This window comes from Kryptolebias marmoratus, linkage group LG4 (assembly GCF_001649575.2).
Source record: "Kryptolebias marmoratus isolate JLee-2015 linkage group LG4, ASM164957v2, whole genome shotgun sequence".
NCBI lineage: Eukaryota > Metazoa > Chordata > Actinopteri > Cyprinodontiformes > Rivulidae > Kryptolebias > Kryptolebias marmoratus.
Window position 1 is genome coordinate 2,820,172 of NC_051433.1, and position 20,556 is coordinate 2,840,727.

General features: G+C 41.0%; 2 protein-coding genes across 2 annotated transcripts in view; one reads left to right on the top strand and one right to left on the bottom strand.

The window, feature by feature from the left end:
• The window catches only part of ergic3 (ERGIC and golgi 3), a 12,125-nt gene extending 5,224 nt beyond the window's left edge, over window positions 1–6,901 (top strand). Inside the window, exons 7-13 of the mRNA XM_017433772.3 lie at window positions 137–194; window positions 2,399–2,430; window positions 2,507–2,603; window positions 5,099–5,163; window positions 5,345–5,481; window positions 5,983–6,038; window positions 6,137–6,901. Of these exons, the coding sequence (XP_017289261.1) occupies window positions 137–194; window positions 2,399–2,430; window positions 2,507–2,603; window positions 5,099–5,163; window positions 5,345–5,481; window positions 5,983–6,038; window positions 6,137–6,216 (525 nt within the window). The 3' untranslated portion in view covers window positions 6,217–6,901. The remainder of the gene's footprint in view (window positions 1–136; window positions 195–2,398; window positions 2,431–2,506; window positions 2,604–5,098; window positions 5,164–5,344; window positions 5,482–5,982; window positions 6,039–6,136) is intronic.
• Window positions 2,695–4,905, bottom strand: romo1 (reactive oxygen species modulator 1). Its single transcript, XM_017433774.1, has 3 exons — window positions 4,769–4,905; window positions 3,411–3,541; window positions 2,695–3,020 (listed from the first exon to the last, which is right to left on the bottom strand). Exons 2-3 carry the CDS (start codon window positions 3,539–3,541, stop codon window positions 2,912–2,914), a joined length of 240 nt encoding a protein of 79 aa, XP_017289263.1. The 5' UTR covers window positions 4,769–4,905; the 3' UTR covers window positions 2,695–2,911.
• Window positions 6,902–20,556: the final 13,655 nt, after the last annotated feature.

Below are 20,556 nucleotides of genomic sequence, written 5' to 3' on the forward strand. Positions count from 1 at the left end.
CTCCTCCTGCTGCTCCTGCTCCTCCTGCTCCTCCTCCTGCTGCTCCTCCTCCTTCTGCTGCTCCTCCTGCTGCTCCCCCTGCACCTCCTCCTGCTCCTCCTGTTAGCTGGCTTCATCATGTTTTCATGTGTTTCAGGTTGCAGGGAATTTCCACTTCGCTCCGGGGAAAAGTTTCCAGCAGTCTCACGTTCACGGTAAGAAAAGCTGCTTTTTGTCTCGGCTCACGTTTCGCTGGAGCAAAAGTTTTAAACACCTTTTATTCCTCTTTTAGAAACAGAAGAAAGTTTTTTTTTTTTAAACTAAAACCTAATTTACAGTCCTGTCTAATAAGGACTAAATCCAAAACGTGATAAAACGTTTCTGCATTTCTTAGAGAATATTTAAACAGAAACTTCAGTAATTTGTTAATCTTTATGAAAACAGCAACAAAGAAAATATTTAATTTAGTTTAAAATATATTTTTAATGATTAACTAAATGTTAAACCTGTTAGTATTTATCCTCCCAGGAGAATAAAGGCTGTTTTAAAACTTTTGATTGGTTTTAATGTTCATCAGTTCATCTTCAGTCCTGTTTTTATTTCATTTATCCACCATTAAACGTTCACAGCGAGGTCAATCAAACAACGCTGCTGGTTCACCTGAACTGGTTCTGGATCAGTTTTTAGAGCCTCCACTTTGTCTTTTTTTTACATTTTTACACCGAGGGCCGACCCAAAGGTCTTTCACTTAATAATAATAATTATTATTATTATTATCTTGAGTCAATACAAAACTGTTAAATAATTCAGTTAATCTGGAAAAGTTTCATATCAGATTCAGTCACCGCTTCCTCACCTTACAGGAGATGAATGATGTGAAATAATAAGAAACGGAAGCATTTTAACTTCCAGAAGGAAAACTCATCAAACACAACATTGATCCCATCGGATCGATCTGTTAAAGACAAATCCAACAAAGTCTCCTGGTTACCAGTTTGTTGTCAATAAATGAACCTCAGATTGGGTCTGAATTAATAGTTTATAAACAGGCAGCAACAGAAAAGTCCTGGAGGCTTTAAAATGAGAGGCGTGTTGTGTTTAAGGAGCCTTGGAAATTTGTCCGTTCACAAACAGCGACTTTCCTTCAGCTCTGGTTTGGATTTAACGGAGCGCTGAAGTGGCTCGGTCCACTTCCTCGTCGGGCCGGTGGTGCGTTCAGGTTCTGACTGAGACCCTCAGCTTTCTCAGGATGCTTCATGACATCCCAGAGCTCAGGCGTTAGCTTCCTAATAAGCTAATTCTACTGAATAAAAAGATATTTTTATCTGTTTTTGTTTGTCCTCCTGGAAACATCCAATCAGAGCAGGAAACTGAACTCTCCCCACCCCCTCTCCATCAGTGAATCTACTTCCTGTATAATCTGAAACTGACTCCTCCCTGGCTGAGGTTGGTGCAGATTTTAGTTTCCTGAGCTGAACTCCAACCCGTCCTCCTCCCTCCGTTCTCCCCCTGCACAGCAGAAACAAGAGATAAGAATCACTCGGCTCACATCCCGTCCTGATCCCAGACCACCTCCGGTCATCCGTCTGTCCTGAACCTCTCCGTTTGGGGGGGCTGCACAATCCTCCGATATTTAACCTCAATTTTCTCAGCACAAAAAATAATAAATGAATTTATTTAATCCCACCTGATGAATCTAACCGAAGAGTTCAGATTCTAAAGCTTTAAAACAGATCCAGAGTTGTGCAGCCTCTTTGATCTCACACACACACGTGCGTTCACATGTCTGTGTTTTCTGCACTGCTCTCGTGACTCTTCTCTCTTCTTTCTGCAGTGCACGCTGTGGAAAGTAAGTCCATCTTTCTTTGCAGATTCTCTGTTTTTTTTGTTTGTTTGTTTCCCCTGCAGACCAGCTTCTCTCCTCTCGACTGTAAAACTTTAAATTGTTTCTGAAACGGAAACATATCGAATAAAAGGAGGCATCTATAGTCTGCAAGAAACATTTATTTTATTAAACTAAAACAGCTTCTCCGTTTACTTAGGTTAGGTTTCTTCATTTATCTACAACCTAAATAACTTTTACAGAAGTTCCCTTTAATCCTGTTTTGTCTTTAAGAGATTTTTAGTTCATGTTTTGTTAATTTTGACTGAATCTGGGCTGATATTCTCGTTTCTGATCAGAATCTGAGGTCCACATCGGGCCGTTAGTCTCGTCTTAAATTTACTGATCAGAGATCTGAATCGTTTCTAAGACTCTTTGTTTTTGTTCTGTTGATGAAACCTGCAGGAAGAAGATGAAAACGTTTTGCTTAAAAGCTCAAAGTTATATCAGATTTATCTGGATAACCACGGAGGATCGGAGTGTTTTTTAACTTTTTATTTTCTTTGTGAGTTAAACTTGTGTTTGTTTCCTTCACAGTTCACGACCTGCAGAGTTTCGGATTGGACAACGTGAGTAACGAGTCGTGGTTTCTTCTTTCAGCCGTGTTTTCGTGTTTGAGGTCTGATCCTTTCTGTCGCGCTGCAGATAAACATGACTCATCTGATCAAACACCTGTCGTTTGGGAAGGATTACCCTGGCATCGTTAACCCTCTGGACGGAACCGACGTCACGGCGCCGCAAGGTCAGAATCACCCGACCGCCTCCGTTCACATAAAGACGCAAACGTTTATCGAACGTCCGAGGTCAGAAACCAGAATTTAAAGGAGCCGCTCTCTGATATCAGTTACATTTATTTTAAATTTGTTCAAAGAGCAGATGTGGCACAAAGTAAAACCTCCTCAGATGTTGATTTGACAAAATCTGACATTTTATTGACAAAACTAAAGCGTAGGCTGGGCAGACGAGAGGGTTGAGCCCACAGAGAGATGATCAGAGAGTCCCACGGCTGTACAACGATGAGCGGGCGGTGGAGGCGGAGCCTCGCCCCCCTCAGCAGCGGATGCCCATGCCGATGGCCATGAAGGTCCCGAACGTTCCTCCGCTCTGCATCATGGTCTTCCCAACGCCTCCCATCAGCTCCCGGCCGCGCATGCCGATCCTGCAGAAAGGAAAAGGACACTTCAGGAGCAGAAACGTTTACCCTCGTGTTCTGCGACGATTAGAATATTATTCTAATCGTTGGGGAAAGTACCGATGATGCAACTCTTTATATCAAACTAGAGTTAAAGGTTTGTCCTGTTTGTATAAAGTTGTCCGTTTTAAATAAGTGAGAGGAAATATTTCAACTCACTAGACAAAGTACAAAATACTTTCTGTGGATGCAAATCACAGTTTAGGAGTATTTTCAGAAACTTGACAATCTATAGTAACATCTGCTGACAGTTCGGTTCTTTTTCCCCTTAACTGAAGTTAATTCTAAAGGATAAAAAGTACAAAACGATTAGCTATCGTTACAAACATATAAGAGCTCAGATGTATTTATAGCTACCTGAGGCAGGAAAAAGTGCCAAACATGGCGCCGGCAGCCATTCCTACTGCGAAGCCCATCATGAAGCCCATCTTGACCCGATCGAAGCAGCTCGGCTGCGTCTGGCCGTACGGACCGACAGCTACGGGCATCTGGAGCGGAGGGAACCGAAAACAAACCCAAACAGAGTCATCGGCACAGAAAACAGACGAGACAGCTCGGAGACAAACTGAGCCTTAGTTTAACCATTTTCATTAAAACAACTCGGAATCTGTGGATTCTGAGAAACTAATCATTTCCTTTTTACCATCCCGGGTTTAAATCGTTCCTCGTTAACTCCAGTTTTGTGCAGGAAAACGTGAAGCGGATCCTTCTGTACGTTCAGGAATTAAAATCAGAGCCATTTTAGAAAAACAGCTTCGGTGTATAACAGTTTTTTCTGGATTAAACCTTTTAAATTGTTGAACTCAGCACTCAACAGCATTTATTCATCAGTTTCCACAGTGATGACACTAAACTGTATCTGTGTGTTTGGTTCTGTTACACAGAAAAGCTCATAAAAAGAGCTTTTAGCACCGAGGCGGTTCTGTTCAGGATAATCCCGTCATGCTGGGCCAACGGTTCAAAGGTCACTGAAGAGTACACACACTTTATCTTTACAACCAAACTGCTCCTGCTGCTCAAATCTTCCACGATAACAAGTCTGAGCTTCTAAAGCAAAATGACTTTAATACAGACCTAATATAAACAGCGTTAGTTATGGTAAACATGGCTAAATTACATATTAAAGAGGTTAAATCTTTGTTTAGTGATACTGACACCATTACAGACATATTAAACCTATTTTCTACTAGCTCTTTAAAGTTTAAAGTAGATTTGGATGATTTTAAAGAGCACAGTTCAGTGTTGAAGCCTTAAAATTGTTTACAGACAAGTTGTTGTTTTGTATTACTATCATTTGTTTTTGTCAAGTTACCAAAAATAATAATTAACAGCTAACTGCAGGGCTTATTGGAGGTATCTATGTTATAACTTCTAATTAAAACCATCCTCTTGAATAAAGACAGAAAGCAGCGTTTAGGCTGATTGAAGCGGCCAAGCTAAAAGTTCAACAATTAGCTGAAATAAAGTCAGATCTTATTAAAAAAAACGTCTAAAGTATTGGTTTCCAGTCACAGACACCCAAACACATGTATCTGTTTAAACTCTGAACCTTAAAAAAAACCCGTTTTTCAAATTTAGACGAAGTTTGTTGTTAGCTTAGCATGCTAGCACTATCGCGAGCCTAGCATGCTAACGTCCCCTGATAAGAAACTTCGTTTCCGGCAACAAAACGTTTCTTTTATCAAAAAAATTAGAATAATTCATTTAAAACTCACCTTCGGTTATTTGACTGTAATGGATTTGGTGTTTTGCCTGCTGAATTCAAATCTTTTGTATTTTTGTTCTTGAGCGCAGCTGCGTTTAAATGTCTTTTTAGCAGACCGCCATAACCGGAAACAGGAAGTGAAGTAAAAAAACACTCGTGGAAAAACAAATAGCGCCTCTCTGTGGTTCCGTTCAAACATTTTCCTTTTATTTGAGTTTTAAACCACGTTTTCTAACGTGTTTTAGTCAAAAATATGTACTTTTATATGTTTTGGTTTGCTAATAAACAGCCTTAGTTAAACAAACACTTTGATTTAATATTTATTTTCCTTTTTTCACAGCATCAATGATGTACCAGTACTTTGTGAAAATTGTTCCGACAATATACATGAAAACAGACGGAGATGTGAGTCCGAATTTATCTTAATTTACAATTTTGTATATATCAAGTAAAACATATATTTATTGTGACTTAAAGAAATCTAAAAGTTTCAGTGTTATGAGTATGTTTGCATCACATCTATAAAAGGATTAATTTACTAACAGCTTGAATTAATGAGTGATTTGTTGTCCATTTTCCTTCCTAGGTGGTAAAAACAAACCAGTTCTCTGTCACCAGGCATGAAAAAGTTGCCAACGGGTTAATAGGAGACCAGGGTCTGCCGGGCGTCTTTGTTTTATATGAGCTGTCGCCCATGATGGTGAAATTTACAGAAAAACACAGGTAAGGTTGGAACAAAGACTCTTAAACTGTCAGAGCGGTTTAAGAAATAAAAAATAAATAAACAGGCTGTGTCATTCATGCAAATGCACAACTTAGAACTTGTTTAAATCAGTCACAGTAATATATTTTTTTAGGTTTAGTAATAAAAACTGTTCTTGGTTGATGTTTCTATCAGATAAGGTGAAAGTTGAGGCATAAATTAAATCTTATAAATAAAAACATTTCTCCTAAATTGGTGCTTTTTGATTTAAAAGTCAAAATTAAGTAAATTAGAACAAATTAAGTCTCTGAAAGCAGAAAAAAGTAAGCTGTAAAAGTGAAACCTTTTCTATTAAATGGTAATTTAAGAGTTTATTGTTGCCTTACAGCCACAAACAAACAGATAATTCCAGATATTGAGCTGAGGTTCGGTGTGGTAGTAGCTGAGAGTCGTGCCGTTTGTTAAAGATGTGATGGTAATTCTGCGGCTCTTCACTGAACAGCTTGTCTCTGTTTGCTCAGATCGTTCACACATTTCCTAACAGGAGTTTGCGCCATCGTGGGAGGCGTTTTTACAGGTCAGTCCGTCTGGGCGATCATGTTTTCGCCTCAGCCTGAAAATGAATCTCCTCCTAACCGTCTTCGTCTTCGTCTTTGTCCTCGTCTCCTCTCGCAGTGGCCGGTCTGATCGACTCTCTCATCTACCACTCGGCGCGGGCCATCCAGAAGAAGATAGAGCTGGGCAAAGCGTCGTAACAGCGCCCCCCGCTGGCGACACAGACCGAGACGCTGACGGAGACGGGAGGACAGAGACGTGAGGACTTAGGGGCGGTGGGAAGGCGGAGTGGACGCACCTCGCTTTCCCTCCATCTTTTTGATTTAAGAAGGTAAATCCAGAGGGTTTCAGTCAGCCGGGGTTGGACTTCCTCCGCAGAGGAGCCCGACGGAAGAACCGAGCCAGAACCGGACTTTGGCTGTCCAGCAGGAGGACGAGGAGGACGCCTCGCTGTGTCTGACTCCGGCTCCTGGAGCTTCAGGTGGAGGGAAAACAAAAAGACTAAACCGAGGGGAGCGACGGGCTCGAAGGACTTCGGCTTTTTGATTTAGTTTTAATTATTTAACCACAGTTTTGTGCACAAGATCACTGAAAATGTCCCGAGGGCAGGAAGACGGGGTCCATCTTTTCTAATTCCTGAAAGTATTTCATATTTTCTGTTGTCATCAAACGCCCTGAAAACAACAAACAAATAAACCCCTTTTTAAGGTTTCTAAAGTGTCAAATCAGCAGCTTTGACAAACGTTGACCGAAGCACAAAAAGTCTGAATTCACCTCCAGAAATGTTCGCGAACAGCTGATGAGTCACCTGAGAGCTTCGGGCAGCGCTGCTTTCTGTCTTCTCGGGTTCTTTGTTGACAAGAACAATTAAATAAAAAACAAACTTCCTGTTTCCATATTTCCTCTCAACGTGTTTCGGCTGAAATCAGGAGCAAAAATTCTCTTCCAGCCGTTCAGACGAGGAAGATGAGCCTAAAAACGACAACATGAAGCTGATCCTGAAGTTCTCCTTCAGGTCGGTTTGGATAAACTGGAGTCTTCTTCTTCTTTGCTTCTTTTCAAAGTGGAAACATCAGCAGTTTTCTTTAAACCATTTGGTGCAGGGGGGTCCGGTCCGGTCCGGTCCTGGTCCTGGTCCTGGTCCTGGTCCCGGTCCTGGTCCTGGCCCCGGTCCCGGTCCTGGTCCTGGCTCTTTCAGGTGTTCCTCTGCTCTAACTCACCTGAAGGACTGAGTGATGAACAGGATTCTGTAGGACCTGAAGACCTGATGAGGAGCAGAGAAACATCTAAAACCTACAGGATGGGGGTCCTCCAGGACCAGGACCAGAACCCGGACCCCCCCGGTGTAGTGAGGGTGAGTGATGCTCAGCATTAAAGCTGCAGGACGTTTCTTTCCTTCTGACCGGGTCAGAACCGGACCTGACCCGGCCTGCAGCTGGAACTCCATCATGAATGAACTTTATTAGACGTTCTGCTGGTCTGTGGCCGTTAAAGGACCCGTTTAGGAACAGGTTCTGGCCTCTGATTGGTCAGATCGAGTTTGAAAAGTCTTCCTGAGCTGACAGGCTGACAGGAAGCGGCTCTGAAACACAGAATAATTTCAAATTAAGAGTTCCTGCCTCGTTTTAAATCCCTCCTCTGGCTACGAGGCGAAGGGACGAGTTCTGGGAACCCCTGAGATAAAATCAAAGCTGCCGTTTAACAGGCGAACGTTTTAAATTAAAGTTTTTAAACTCGGTTCAGTTTGTCGACCAATCAGGAATCAGGATTCTGTGACCAGATGTTGGTACCGGATCAGTTCTGATTCCTCTGGTCATTGGAGCGTACTGATGATGATGACGATGATGATGAAGCTGATGATGATGAAGCTGATGATGATGAAGCTGATGATGACGATGATGACAATGATGGTGATGATGACGATGATGATGAAGCTGATGATGACGATGATGATGAAGCTGATGATGATGATGATGAAGCTGATGATGATGAAGCTGATGATGATGGTGACGTTGATGACGATGATGATGACGACGATGATGATGATGATGATGAAGCTGATGATGAAGATGATGGTGACGATGATGATGATGATGACGATGATGATGATGAAGATGATCCCAGTGTTCTGACAGAATTTCTCCTCTCGGTGTTAAAATCCTCTGAAGTTCGGCTGTCGGTGGTTTGTTGTTGCTCATTTGAACATCTGAATCAGGGGTGTGTGTGTGTGTGTGAGTGTGTGTGTGTGTGTGTGAAAGAGAGATGTATTTATATTTTGATTGTCTGCGAACAGTTTTTAAAGTGACAGACATTAAATGTTGAATACACCAGCTGTGACTCCGCCTCCTCCTTATTTTGGGGTTTTGCTCGTGTCTTTGTGTCTGTTAGCAAAATATCCTGCGAACCTACAGCTTCAAGATGGCCGCCACAGCTAACAGAAGCTCGAAGCGCAACCGCAGCTCAGTCAGATTCACAGGCTGCAGTCGCTGAGAGTCGTCCTCAACGAGCACTCTGAGCCCGACTGTGAGGTTCTGATCCCGGCTGTGAGGTTCTGAACCCGGCTGTGAGGTTCTGATCCCGGCTGTGAGGTTCTGAACCCGGCTGTGAGGTTCTGATCCCGGCTGTGAGGTTCTGAACCCGGCAGGAAGCGGCTCCTCTGATCCGGTTCAGCTCCGGGTCAGTCGGGGGACAGAAGCAGAATAAAGAAAGTTCTGGCTTCATCTCTGGTTGTAGATAATCTCTTCCTGAGAGTTTCATCCAGATATTTTGCTAACAGGCAGACAGGAGTGAAAGCATCATCGGGAGGGATGAAGGAACAATCAGCTCCAGTTGCTCCAATTGCTCCAGACTCGAGGTGAACATTTCTCCTCAACATGAAGATGATTTTCAGCTGAAACAGGAAGTTGTTCTGCCTCTTTCCTCCCCGGAGTTTTAGTCAGGCCTTCAGCGGACGACTCCGGGGTCCTCGGGTGACTCGGGGTGATGGGAAAACTGCTGCTGTCATGTTGGTGACTCAGACTGAAGCAGGAGCTCTGACTCACAGTGACTCTGCAGAAATCTGAGTGTGTGTGTGTGTGTGTGTGTGTGTGTGTGTGTGTGAGAGAGAGAGAGAGAGAGAGAGAGTTGCAGCAGTGTTGCAGCAGCTGCAGTTCCTCTCTGCGCCAGCAGGGGGAGCCGCCGCCTCCTCAGGCTGGAGAACAACAAAAACAACCAAAACAAAACAAAATATATCAAACATTAAGATATTTAATTAAACATTAAGATCTTAAATCAAACATTAAAATCTTAAATCAAACATTAAGATCTTATATTAAACATTAAGATATTTTATTAAACATTAAGATCTTATATTAAACATTAAGATATTTTATTAAACATTAAGATCTTATATTAAATGTAATTATGACTCCCACACAAGAAGCTGAATTATTTTGTGACCTTCTCCTCTTCGGTCCTCTAACCTGCTGTTTCCCTCAGGCAGCTGTTGCAGATTAGCTGACTCAGCGTTTTGTTGTTATTTTCTGATGAGTCATGCTGACAGTGGATGATGACTCATCCTGCAGCCCTGATGCTGAGTCATCCGTCAGAAACAAAACATGAGGTAACTCTTTGAAATCCCTTCTTTCCTCCTCGTCTTCGTTTACTGCAGGATTATAGAGATTTATTTGAAACAAACGTGTTTTTAGTCAGTCTGACGGAAATACCTGGAATAATTCTCAGACTGTTGAAGAAGAACGGGACGGTTCTGCCTTTAAGAGGCAAAGTAAATCCAATAAATTAACCACAAAAAATAAAAGACTTATAATTCAAGTCTTTTATTTTTCTTTCAAAGGTTAAAGTTGAAATTCAGTGTCTGGAAACAAGGAAAGATGTGCTTCTACATTTATGGTTGTTATTTCATTAACAATGACGTTTATAATCGTGAATAATCTGAGTTAAAGTTTAATTTAGACCAGCCGGAGGCTCAGGTAATCCTCATGTTCACTCCTGGAGACGAAAAGATTGGATGTTTGGATCTTTAGATGCCGAGTCAGCAGAATTCTGCGACTTTAATTTTTATACTTTATTTACAACCAAATAAATCCCAAATAAAACCCATTCCTTCAGCATTAATTTGTTTGAATGTTGCTTCAGGCTCTGATTCTGTCTTCTGCTGCTTTTAGCTACGTGTAGATAGCATTTAGCTACTTTTAGCTGCTGCTTTAACGACTCAGTAAAGTCATTCAGCGCTCAGCGCTCGCATTAAAAACGCCGTTTCTCTGGTTTGATTTTTTCAGCTGGACCGACCTGAAGGATCTGACTCGTTAAAAATTAACCGCTTGGTTTTTGTGGTTTCCAGTTTTCCGTCTGATTCCACCTCTCAGGCACAAACTTCCTGAATGATTTCCTTTGTGACTCGGCTTCCTGGTAAACAAAGGAGTGGAGAAACGTCTGACTCAATCACTGATGCAGCGAACAAACACCGCGGGCTCGACCCGTTATCTCAGACCCAACGGAGGCAGGAACGATGGAGGGAGAAACTCCGAGGAGGTCACCTGTCGGTAGCTGATCCACCACAGAAGAAGCAACGATTCCACGAGTTGCTCAGCTTGAGAGGAGACCGTAGAAGGTTTGGATCGGTGGTGTCCTGATCCTGGTCCTGGTCCTGGAGGACAGAATCCTGTTCATCACTCAGTCGTTCAGATCAGGTGAGTCAGAGCAGAGAAACATCTAAAACCTGCAGGATGGAGGTCCTCCAGGTCAAGGACGGGTTTAAGCCTCTTTAAGGGTTAAAAAAGAGACAAATTGTTGTGTTTTAGAGATGTTCCTCCTACCTGCGTTTAATGGTTCAGTAATATTTGAACCCAATTATGACCTCACTCTAAACGAGACACTTCCATGTAAACAGGATTTTCCAGTCGCCTTAATCTGGACATGCACCTTTAAAGGAGTTAAATTAGGTTTATTATAATTAGTGTAGATCCAACCCGGCCAGTCGTGGTCATCAGTTCTGATTATGAAAGGTGCCACTGAATCAGCCTTGAAGAACTCCTAATCGCTCAAGAATATGGTGCTCTGACTTTTCACACGACTTGCCAACATTAGAAAGGTAAAAATAATGGAGATCAAACAGCCCAGAGTTTAAACATATCACAGGAACTCTGAGATGGTATTTTTACACAGAATACATCAGACTGGACCTTTAGAGTTGTCTAAAATGTTCAAATTGTTTCAAACAAACTCTCCCCACAACTCTTTCTGGCACATTTCTGAATAAAACACTAAAACGTAGACATTTCTGTCTTCTTTCACCCAGAGTGTTTCTCTCTGCTGGAAAACCAGAACTCCTGGAGCACAGCTCAGCTAGAACATGTTTCAGTTCAGCTTTAGCTCAAAATATTATTTTCAAAACTGAAAATAATTTTTTTTTAGCTCGCCACGACTACATGGAACATTGTTGAAACATAAAATCCACACGTGAGACAGTTAGCCTCTCGTGTTTTATCACAGCGACCGTTTCTCTGAGGGTTACTTTTCAGTTTGCATCTCTTGTCTGCCTCTCCTTAACTTGGGAGTGACAGACACAGGTGTGTTGTTACCACGGTGACCGTCCATTCTCATTAGGGGTCCAGGGATGGAAATGAGTAGAAATATCAGACCGGGCGCTCTGCGCGAGTGAACGGGTGCACGAGGTGGAAAAGGTGCTTTAATGGCCGCCGTTAAAATGGCTAACATTACAGAAGACGGAGAACCTTAAAGTTTCTGTAATAATGAGTTCATGTCTTCATTAGTAATGAAAAAGTTTAAGCATCTGTCCTCATCAGAAAATGAAAATGGCTTCCAAACGTTGTAGGTGGCGTAACTCAAACCTGATGTTTCCATAATTCTTTTACCTCCAACCGTCCTTTAACCAGGAGAACATCATTTTATTTTATTTTTACCGGAGCTAACGAGGATCAGAAACGTGTTGTTAAAGCTGTCCTCTGGGTCCGTCTTACCGGAGGACAGATCGGGTCTTTCCGTGGTCATGGAAACGAAGTCTCGTGTTTCTGCGGCGCCATGTGTTCACCGGCCTGCTGAAAACAAACACCCCCCCTCCGATCGTAATCTCGTTGTGTACACGCAGGCGTTCAGGAGCTCAGGTTTACCTGCTGAGCCTCATGTGGTCATCGCTGCTCGTCTTCACGTCCGACTCGGGACCTGAAGGATGCGTCGGCCAAGTCTAAGCCAAGATCTCAGCCTCTGGGTTAAAGATGTCCGTTATTAGCCATGAGATTACATACCCGTCCATCTTCTTTCCTCCTTTTTGTCTTTTTATGACAGCTTGAACTAAAGGTCAAAGTCAAGTGTTTTAACAAATCAACAACCAAACACGTTCCTCTGAAAATGGTCAAATAATGAACAAAAAATAAGAGAGATGAAGAAAACATGGCTGCTTGGAAGGGAAACGTAAAGAAACACGGGACGACTCGAGACGTTTGGGCGCTCCTGTTTTATGCTGCAGGTGTGTCGATTAGAAAACCAGAACCAGGTGTGAGGAGCAGAACCCAAAGGTTCGGGCAGATTACCTGAAGTAGGTTTCTTCTATGACTGCGTTTAAACGAAATTAGACATAGATGATTGTAAAAGTTACAGATCTTTTTTTTTAGCACTTTGAATCACATTTATTACAACCAACATGTAACTAAAATAAGAAACCAGTGCGCCAAAATAAGAGCTGTTTCATTTAAATGTAAAGAAAAGATAAACATGATCAGTTAAACTCTACAAACCTTATTTTGACAGATGTAGTTTCTTCAGAAATGATCATTTGTTTCCAATTAATGAGGAAAAAGAACCTTCTTTTTTTACAGTTTACATTTTTTTATTCAGCCATCTCTTATTGTGGCTGCTGAGGCTATTTTAGGAACTTTAAACAACAAATATTTCTCATTTAAACAAAACAAAACGGAACCGATCAAAGAACACGACAAGAACCACAACAGAACATTAGAATGAATGAAGACAGGAAGTTCAATTAACACTAATCTGCACCTTTAGTGCTGAAATAACTGTAATATGATGCAAATATTTTAAAAATGTTTCCTGTATTTGATCAAATGTGCAAAACAAAGTCATCCATAATGGATGATTGATGAATATAATTGGTTATATTGATATAAGATTGTGAACCTTTAGGTTGTTGATAACAATCGTACTTTAATAAGCTTTAAAAAAGGTCATATTTGTGTTTGTGCCTCCTGTGACCAGCAGAGATCCTCAGTGAGTCATTCTGGGCTGAACTCAGGATAAACTCTTCATCCTCTCTGCCCCGATCCGTTAACTGAAAACAAAACCTCTGATCTGTCCAGTAAACAGACGTCATTCTGTTCCAAACACTCTGCCAACTTTTATCTCACTCTGTTTGCCCTCACTAATCTGAAACTGACGATCCCTTTTTTCCCCTTCCAGGATGTCGGCGAGCGAGCGGCGCTCCTCCTCCTCCTCAGCTGCTGAGCTGATTTGAATAAACTTGATGACCAGCTGCCTTTCCAACGTTAAACTTGGTCTGATAAAAGCAGCTGCCTCCAAGGACTCAACGTCTTATTAGACTGTAAAAACATCACGCCTCAGATAAACATTTCAATCATTACTTCAGTCATACAGAACAAGCATGGCGATAAAACAAGACAAGTAAATTATTTACTATTTATCTGTACCTAAAGATGAGCAAAACTCATGAGACTGCTGGAAGCAATATGTTTATTACATTATTAGATATCTCCAAAACAAGCTGTAACTTCTTATAGTTCAGTTAAGGTTAAAAACATCCAACCAGTGGAAATATTCCCTACAAAATCAAACGTTTAAAGAGTAAAATGTTTGCAATAAATTCCTTATTTTTACTGTTTGAGCGTACACAAGCTAACGTACATGACATACATAAGCTAATATGAGCTAACATACATGAGCTAACATACATGAACTAACACATGAGCTAACATGAGCTAACATACATTAGCTAGCATTCATGAGCTAACATGCATGAGCTAACTTACATGAGCTAACATACATGAGCTAATATGAGCTAACATACATGAGCTAATATGAGCTAACATACATGAGCTAACATTAATGAGCTAACATGAGCTAACATACATGAGCTAACTTTCATGAGCTAACTTGCGTCCCTCAGAGACATTGATGGAGATGATGTTTGACACGAACAACCTCATAATGTACTGGGTTTTATGAGGCTGAGATAAATCTGAACATAAATTCTGATAGCAGGTCATGACAACGTATAAGGTAATGGACGTACTGCTGCTTCTAAAATAAACCTGCTGCATCATGCTGCAGCACAACAAGCTGTCAGATTTCACAGACTCATGCTTTAAATATAGCACACTCAGCCCGTGTGCCTGTAAGTCATTTCAAACGAGGCTTTCCCTTTTTTCAGAATGAAAACATCAAATGAACACAACTTTTCAGCTTATTAAAGGTAACATTTGATTTATTTATCTGTGTTTTATCTGCAGAAACCTTCCTCGGGGGCCTTACTCAGAACTAGATCCAGTCAAAGTACCAAGAACTTATTTTAAAGGGGAAATGAAAATTGGGTTTGAAGCTAACAAAAAAGGTCACACAGGGTGCTTCTCGTTTTAAACACCAATTTAAAATTAATAATTAAAGATAGAAAAAATTACTTTGGCCTTTTCTGTGATCACGCAGAAGTGTGACGTATTAAGAGCCAAACAGGAACGCAGGAAATAACAAATACAGACAGTGTGGAGTTGAAACTGACCCAAATATGACAGAATCGTATTTCCTAGTGTTGTGTTGCGTTGGGAAAGACTTCAGACCCGACTTAAACGTGGTCCAGTTGCAAACAAAAAAAAGACTAGCAGGATTTGTTCGTTTGTGCTCAGTAACCAGGATAACTACCATTACCAATCCAAGCCAATAACTACAGTATGTTCGCTAATAGTGTCTGAATTACTGAGAAAAGAAACCGACAAATGGTAAATTAAGACCTTTAATAATGCAGCTATAAACAAGGCAGCCATGTTGAATTTTGAGGTTGGTGCTGGTCTTCGACTTTAGTTGATTTTTTCCTGACAGGAAATTGGAAATTTCGCCTTCCAAGTAGAAGAACGAACCATCACCCCTACCTCGAGATCTGAAGGGGTTACCTACACGCAACGGGGAATCCCAACATGCGTGCACGTTTGCTTCATACGTGCAAATATGAACCACCAACCAGTCACAACGCTCAAATGCTGATTAAAAAGTACAAATAAATAAGAAATACGTTGTAATAATGCAGTCGCAAACTTGTCAAAGACTATCTAAGCGTAATATCACCAATAAATTACTGACTCTTGAAGATCTTTATACCAAAAAATTGTTGTGAAACAATAACTACCATTTAATACCAACGCTACCATTGACCGACTTTCTCATTGAAAATTACAGCAAAAGGGACGGCCATCTTGAAATGTTTAGTATGGGTTTTGTTGAATAACAGTTGGATGATTCTTGTATTATTAATCAATCAAAGTTTATTTGTAAAGCACATTTAAAAACAAGAAGATTATCAAGATGTTCTTAAAAATAGGCTATTCCAATACAAAATGAGACATCATCAGTTCCTTTTTTTGCTGAGAAATGTTTTATTTTTTTAATACAAAGACATTTTGTGTGAAAACTGTTTTTTTTTTAAATTTATTTTAATTTTAGCTGACCTAAAATAGTCCCTGGTGGACAACCAGCAGAATTTCTGACAACATAAATTATGAAGAATATTCTTTAAAATATCTTCTCTCCACGCAGTTTATCTTTATGTGCAGATTATTTATTTTATTCAACATTAAAGTTCATTAAATGAACTAATGAAGCCTTCAGGCAGAGTAAACCGTCTTCACAGTGAGGTTCTGACTTCATATAAACATTCAGCTGCTCAGGGTTCTGTTGGGTCGGGCTCAAACAGAACCCGCTGTCCGTCCCTGTCTTGGTTTACAGAGCGGGTTGTGTTCAGGAACGCGTCGCCGGGGCAACCACCCCGCTGAACCTTTGTTCCCCTGCGCTGATTGGCCGAGCGAAGAAACAGCGGTCACGAGAGGGGAAAAAGCCCGCGAAAGCGGCGCAGCCAATCAGGAGGCGAGGAGGGTGGGGTCAAAGGAGTGAAAGTGGAGCAGCTGCGTGGGAGGCAGCACGCTGCAAAAAGTTACAGGAGGTTTGTTTTTATCCAGTTTCAGCTAAATAATCCCAAATAAATACAGTTATATCCATTATAGATCAATACAGCCTAACTATTATTTGTTATCTAGCAATTAAGAATAATGTTTAACTAAAAAACAACAACACAGAAAAGTAAAAACAAATAATAAAAGAGAGGAAAAAATACAAACCCCCAAAAGGACTGATTAAAAAGTTCAAAATTAATTTATAACAGGTCCAAAAAAGGGTGAAGGCTGCCCAGCCCTCTCACATATCATCATTACTTCTCATAAACAAAAGGTTTTTTTAATAACAATCACAAAAGAGTGATTTAAATGTTCACAATAAAACAAAACGTAACAATAACAAACAAGATAAACAACAAATCAGACAGAAAATCAGGTTTTCTCTTGTTTTATCACTGTCTTTTCCACACTCAGACACATTTGGATTTAATGCTGACTGTAATATTAAAAATGTGTTTAAATTTTCTTATTCTTTTACATTTATTCCCTAATTTCACGCTTGAGACACATTTGACATTAGTCCTCATAAAAGGCTCGTTGAACGTTAACTGTTCTTAATGTTGAATCTTTTAAGGCTAAACATAATTTGAGATGTTTGAAACTCTACCAGGAGAAACTTTTGACTAAATAAAGATTATTCGTTGGTTTTCAACAAAGCTAAGAAAGTATAAACATTTGAAATGCATCTAAAGGAAATTAAAGCAGCACACAAACTAATCAAACTCTATTAAAGAAACAAAACAGATAATTTAAATCAGCAATAAGCTGTAGAAGGTATGAAAACTGATAGTAATAATAAGATTTAGTAGAAGATGTTTTTTAGTCTGTTTCACAGTTGGGTTCTGTGTTTTATCATCATATAAGATTGAATCTTCCTCTCTAATTAAATAAAACAGAGTATTTTATAATCTCTTGTTGTTTTGTGTTAATCAGAACCTCCCCTGGCTTTGGTTCCAACAAATCAATGTCTCGTCGGTCTCATCATTTTTTGCAGCGTAACCGAGTTTCCCGCCACAGCAGACCTGGAGTCCTGCCAGGATCACACTTCCTGGAGTGAGATGGTCTTTCATTCACAATGTTCCCAGTTTGGACCGGAGACACCCTTTCTGGGCGCGCTCACGTTGTCCTCAGATGTCTCCGCGGGGTCTGGACAGTCTGAGGGATTCAGTTTGTGGAAATGTATCGTGTTAAAGCTCGGGGTGAAACAGCAGCTGTTTGTTTTATTTTCACACTCGATTTTCCACAATACGTTTTTATTATTATAATTATTTGGTAGTTTACTGAATATAAATACCCCATTTCCATGAGTTCTCACTTTGAGCTTCATTAGGGGCAATATCTGACGGATTTAGACCCAGAATGTGAAGAAAAAGCTGAATTTTCAGTTGCCGTCTCACAGTTTTAGTTGTGCTGCTGTGATTAGAACAGCAAAACTGTACTGTAGGTTGCGCACGTCATTTCATTGCATCGTAGCCACCTTAACCCGTTTCTTTAAATAATTATTATTGATCATTATTGCCGTTTTTAGACATGGACATGTTTCCTGTCAGAGGAGAGCGCCTGTGCAGCTGGAATTAACAAAAAACTACATTGAGAAGGGTTTGAGATGGATTTGAGACAACTTTGTGACTACTTTGAGAGGATAAATTTTTAAAACAAGTTCGAAATTTAAACGACAAGTCCGCAAACCTGTGGGACTGACGTGAACAGTACTGGGGCCAGCCAGTAGGGGGCGCTCATCGTTTGTGCCTTCAGCTTCTGGCTTCCAGTCCTGTCTCTAGTAACAGTACATTTTGATGCTCAGAACGAGGGGAAGAAGGTGTTTTTAAACAAAGTTGTTTCCATGTTTTGTAGTTTTAGTTCTGAGTAAAAATCTGATCTGATCGTCTACGAAGAATAATGAGCAAATTTTGAGTTTGTTAGAGTCGTTGGTTGGATATGAAGAGGGAGATGTTTATGTTATAATAAACTACGGGGCTAACCGGGGCGGAAACGTGACTCCTGGTGACACACATCCAGTTCTCCTGAAATATTCCAAGCTGAGATCGACTCCTGAAGCTGATTTAATGTTGTCCTTTAGAGTCACTGAGTCACAGGACTGGCGGAGTGTGTGTGATTTTAAAAATACACCGTGGACCGAATTACCTCTGCTGTGAACTATGAGCAGATGGACACATGTTCATGTTCACACAAACCCTTGGAGATGAGGCCTCAGATTGTTCCTGAGCGCCAAACGCCGCCGTTTAACTTCGGTTTCTCCTCAGTGAGTAAAAAGATGTTTTTGTTATTGGATCTTCCTGTTCTGGTTGTTTACTGCAGTCGGAGTCCCGGGGTGTAATTTCACCTGCAGAGTTTCTAGGATAACTCAGAGAGACATGAAGACCAGAACCAGAACCATAAATCCTCCTCTGGCAGCACTTCTATAAAAAAAACAGCAACTTGGGACTAAAATAAAACATTCAGACTCAGATTAAAACAACAATGAAGCTTAAAAGAACAAGAGGAAGTTTATTCAAAGTTCACACATCAAGGAACTGATGAGGTTCTTGTTTCAGCAGAAAACAATGAGGAAGCTCCAATAAAACGCAAAAGTTCAAAGGTCATCGCCAGACAGGAGTTCAAACACAAAGAGGTTTAACTTTTAACGCGATCAAAGTGGCGCCGTGCGACGGGGAGGAGGTCAAGTTCGCGTGTTTGAGCGGTTACAGAGTCAAAGAATTAACCGGAAAGATAAGACTTTATCAGAATTTGGTTGTTTCTGCGGAAATTTAAAGGTCCAGTTCTCTCCAGGAGTTTTATTCTTCAGATTCAGAGAAAGAACCTTTGATTCTGAAATGTTTACAACGTTCTCCTGATGAGGCCGTGTTCGTGACGCTGAAACTGTAAAACACAAACAGTTTGTCTGTAAAGTCACAGGTTTTATTCTCGTTTACCTGATTTCTGTTATAAACAGACCGACAGGCAAATTATCTTACAACCTGGACTTCAGCAATCAGTTCTATCAGCCTTAAGCATTAGCAGGAAAGCTGGCGGGCGATATGCATTCCTTCAAGGAATCAGGTCTTTAATTTAAAACCTATTTTTTGACGATGAAGCGTTCGGTGTTGGTGAGGGCGGAGCCTGTCCTGATCTGACATGAAATTAGGTCAAGTTGGTCCAAATGAACTCAGCACTTTTATTTTTCTTTATGGTGTTTTATTTCCCTCCGCACACACACACACACATCACAGATCGTACAGTCTGTTAGAAGATGAAAGAACGGACACACACAGTCACAGTGACCTTCGTCAGGTGGGTACAATGTGCAAACACACACACCGCCGCCGTTGCACATTAACTCGTAGTATTACTCAAGCGGCTCCGGAGCGCTGACGTGGATCTGAAAAGCACCAGCTGACGATTTGGTGAAACAACAAACAGAACCGCCGGCGCCGAGGACTCGCCGCTTGACCGCGTTTCAGGGGAACCTCAGCGAGAACCTGTCCGCATCACAAATAACCTCATTCCAGTTTGAAAATCTGACATTTTAAAGCAGATTTCTGGATTATTTTCATGATTTGTTGGGAGGCTGAAGGTAAAGTCGGGTTCTCGCTGAGCTGCAGCCGTTGGAGACGTTTGTCTCCAAAATGTCTCGAAACGTCCCCGGGGGTCCTCCGTTTCTGGAAGTTTGAACCTCGAGTTCTCCGCTTCTCATTGATCCCGACGGCGTTCTGTCGGGCCGAGGTCCCACACCAAACCCGCTCATCCACGTCTTTATGGACCTTGCTTTGTACCCTGGTGTCCTCGCGGGCGTCTCAAACCCGTCTCACTTTAGTTTTTGTAATTCGAGAGCATCAGAGGTGTATTTACGGAGCTGTTCATCTGAGCTTTAAAAACCACCAATGAACAACTGTTTTTGTTTCTAAAATCCACTCCGGGAGATGAAATCATAAACGTGAGAATGGCTGCCAAGGTGGCAACGAAATAATGTGCACGGCCAACACTGCAGCAGTGCACGTCGTGAACGCAAAAACCAGGCGCGGCGTAAAAAAAAAAAACGAACGTAGCCTCGTGCCTCGCCTGTTTGAGAAACTGGCTAAAACTTCAGATTATTTTTTTTAAATTGGGGTTGTGTGAAGTGCATTTGAGTGGTCAGTATCTTACCTGCAGTAGACACAATCAGAAAGTCTTGCTAACAGCTACTTAAAACAGAACCGTTTAAAATTCAGATTTAGACCTTTTAAAACAATTCAAAACGCAGAAACTTTACAGCAGTTCAGGCATTAATGAAACTTTTTACACTTTTGTATGGAAGCTAAGAAAACTGAGTCTGTAAATATTAACTTTCTCTACATT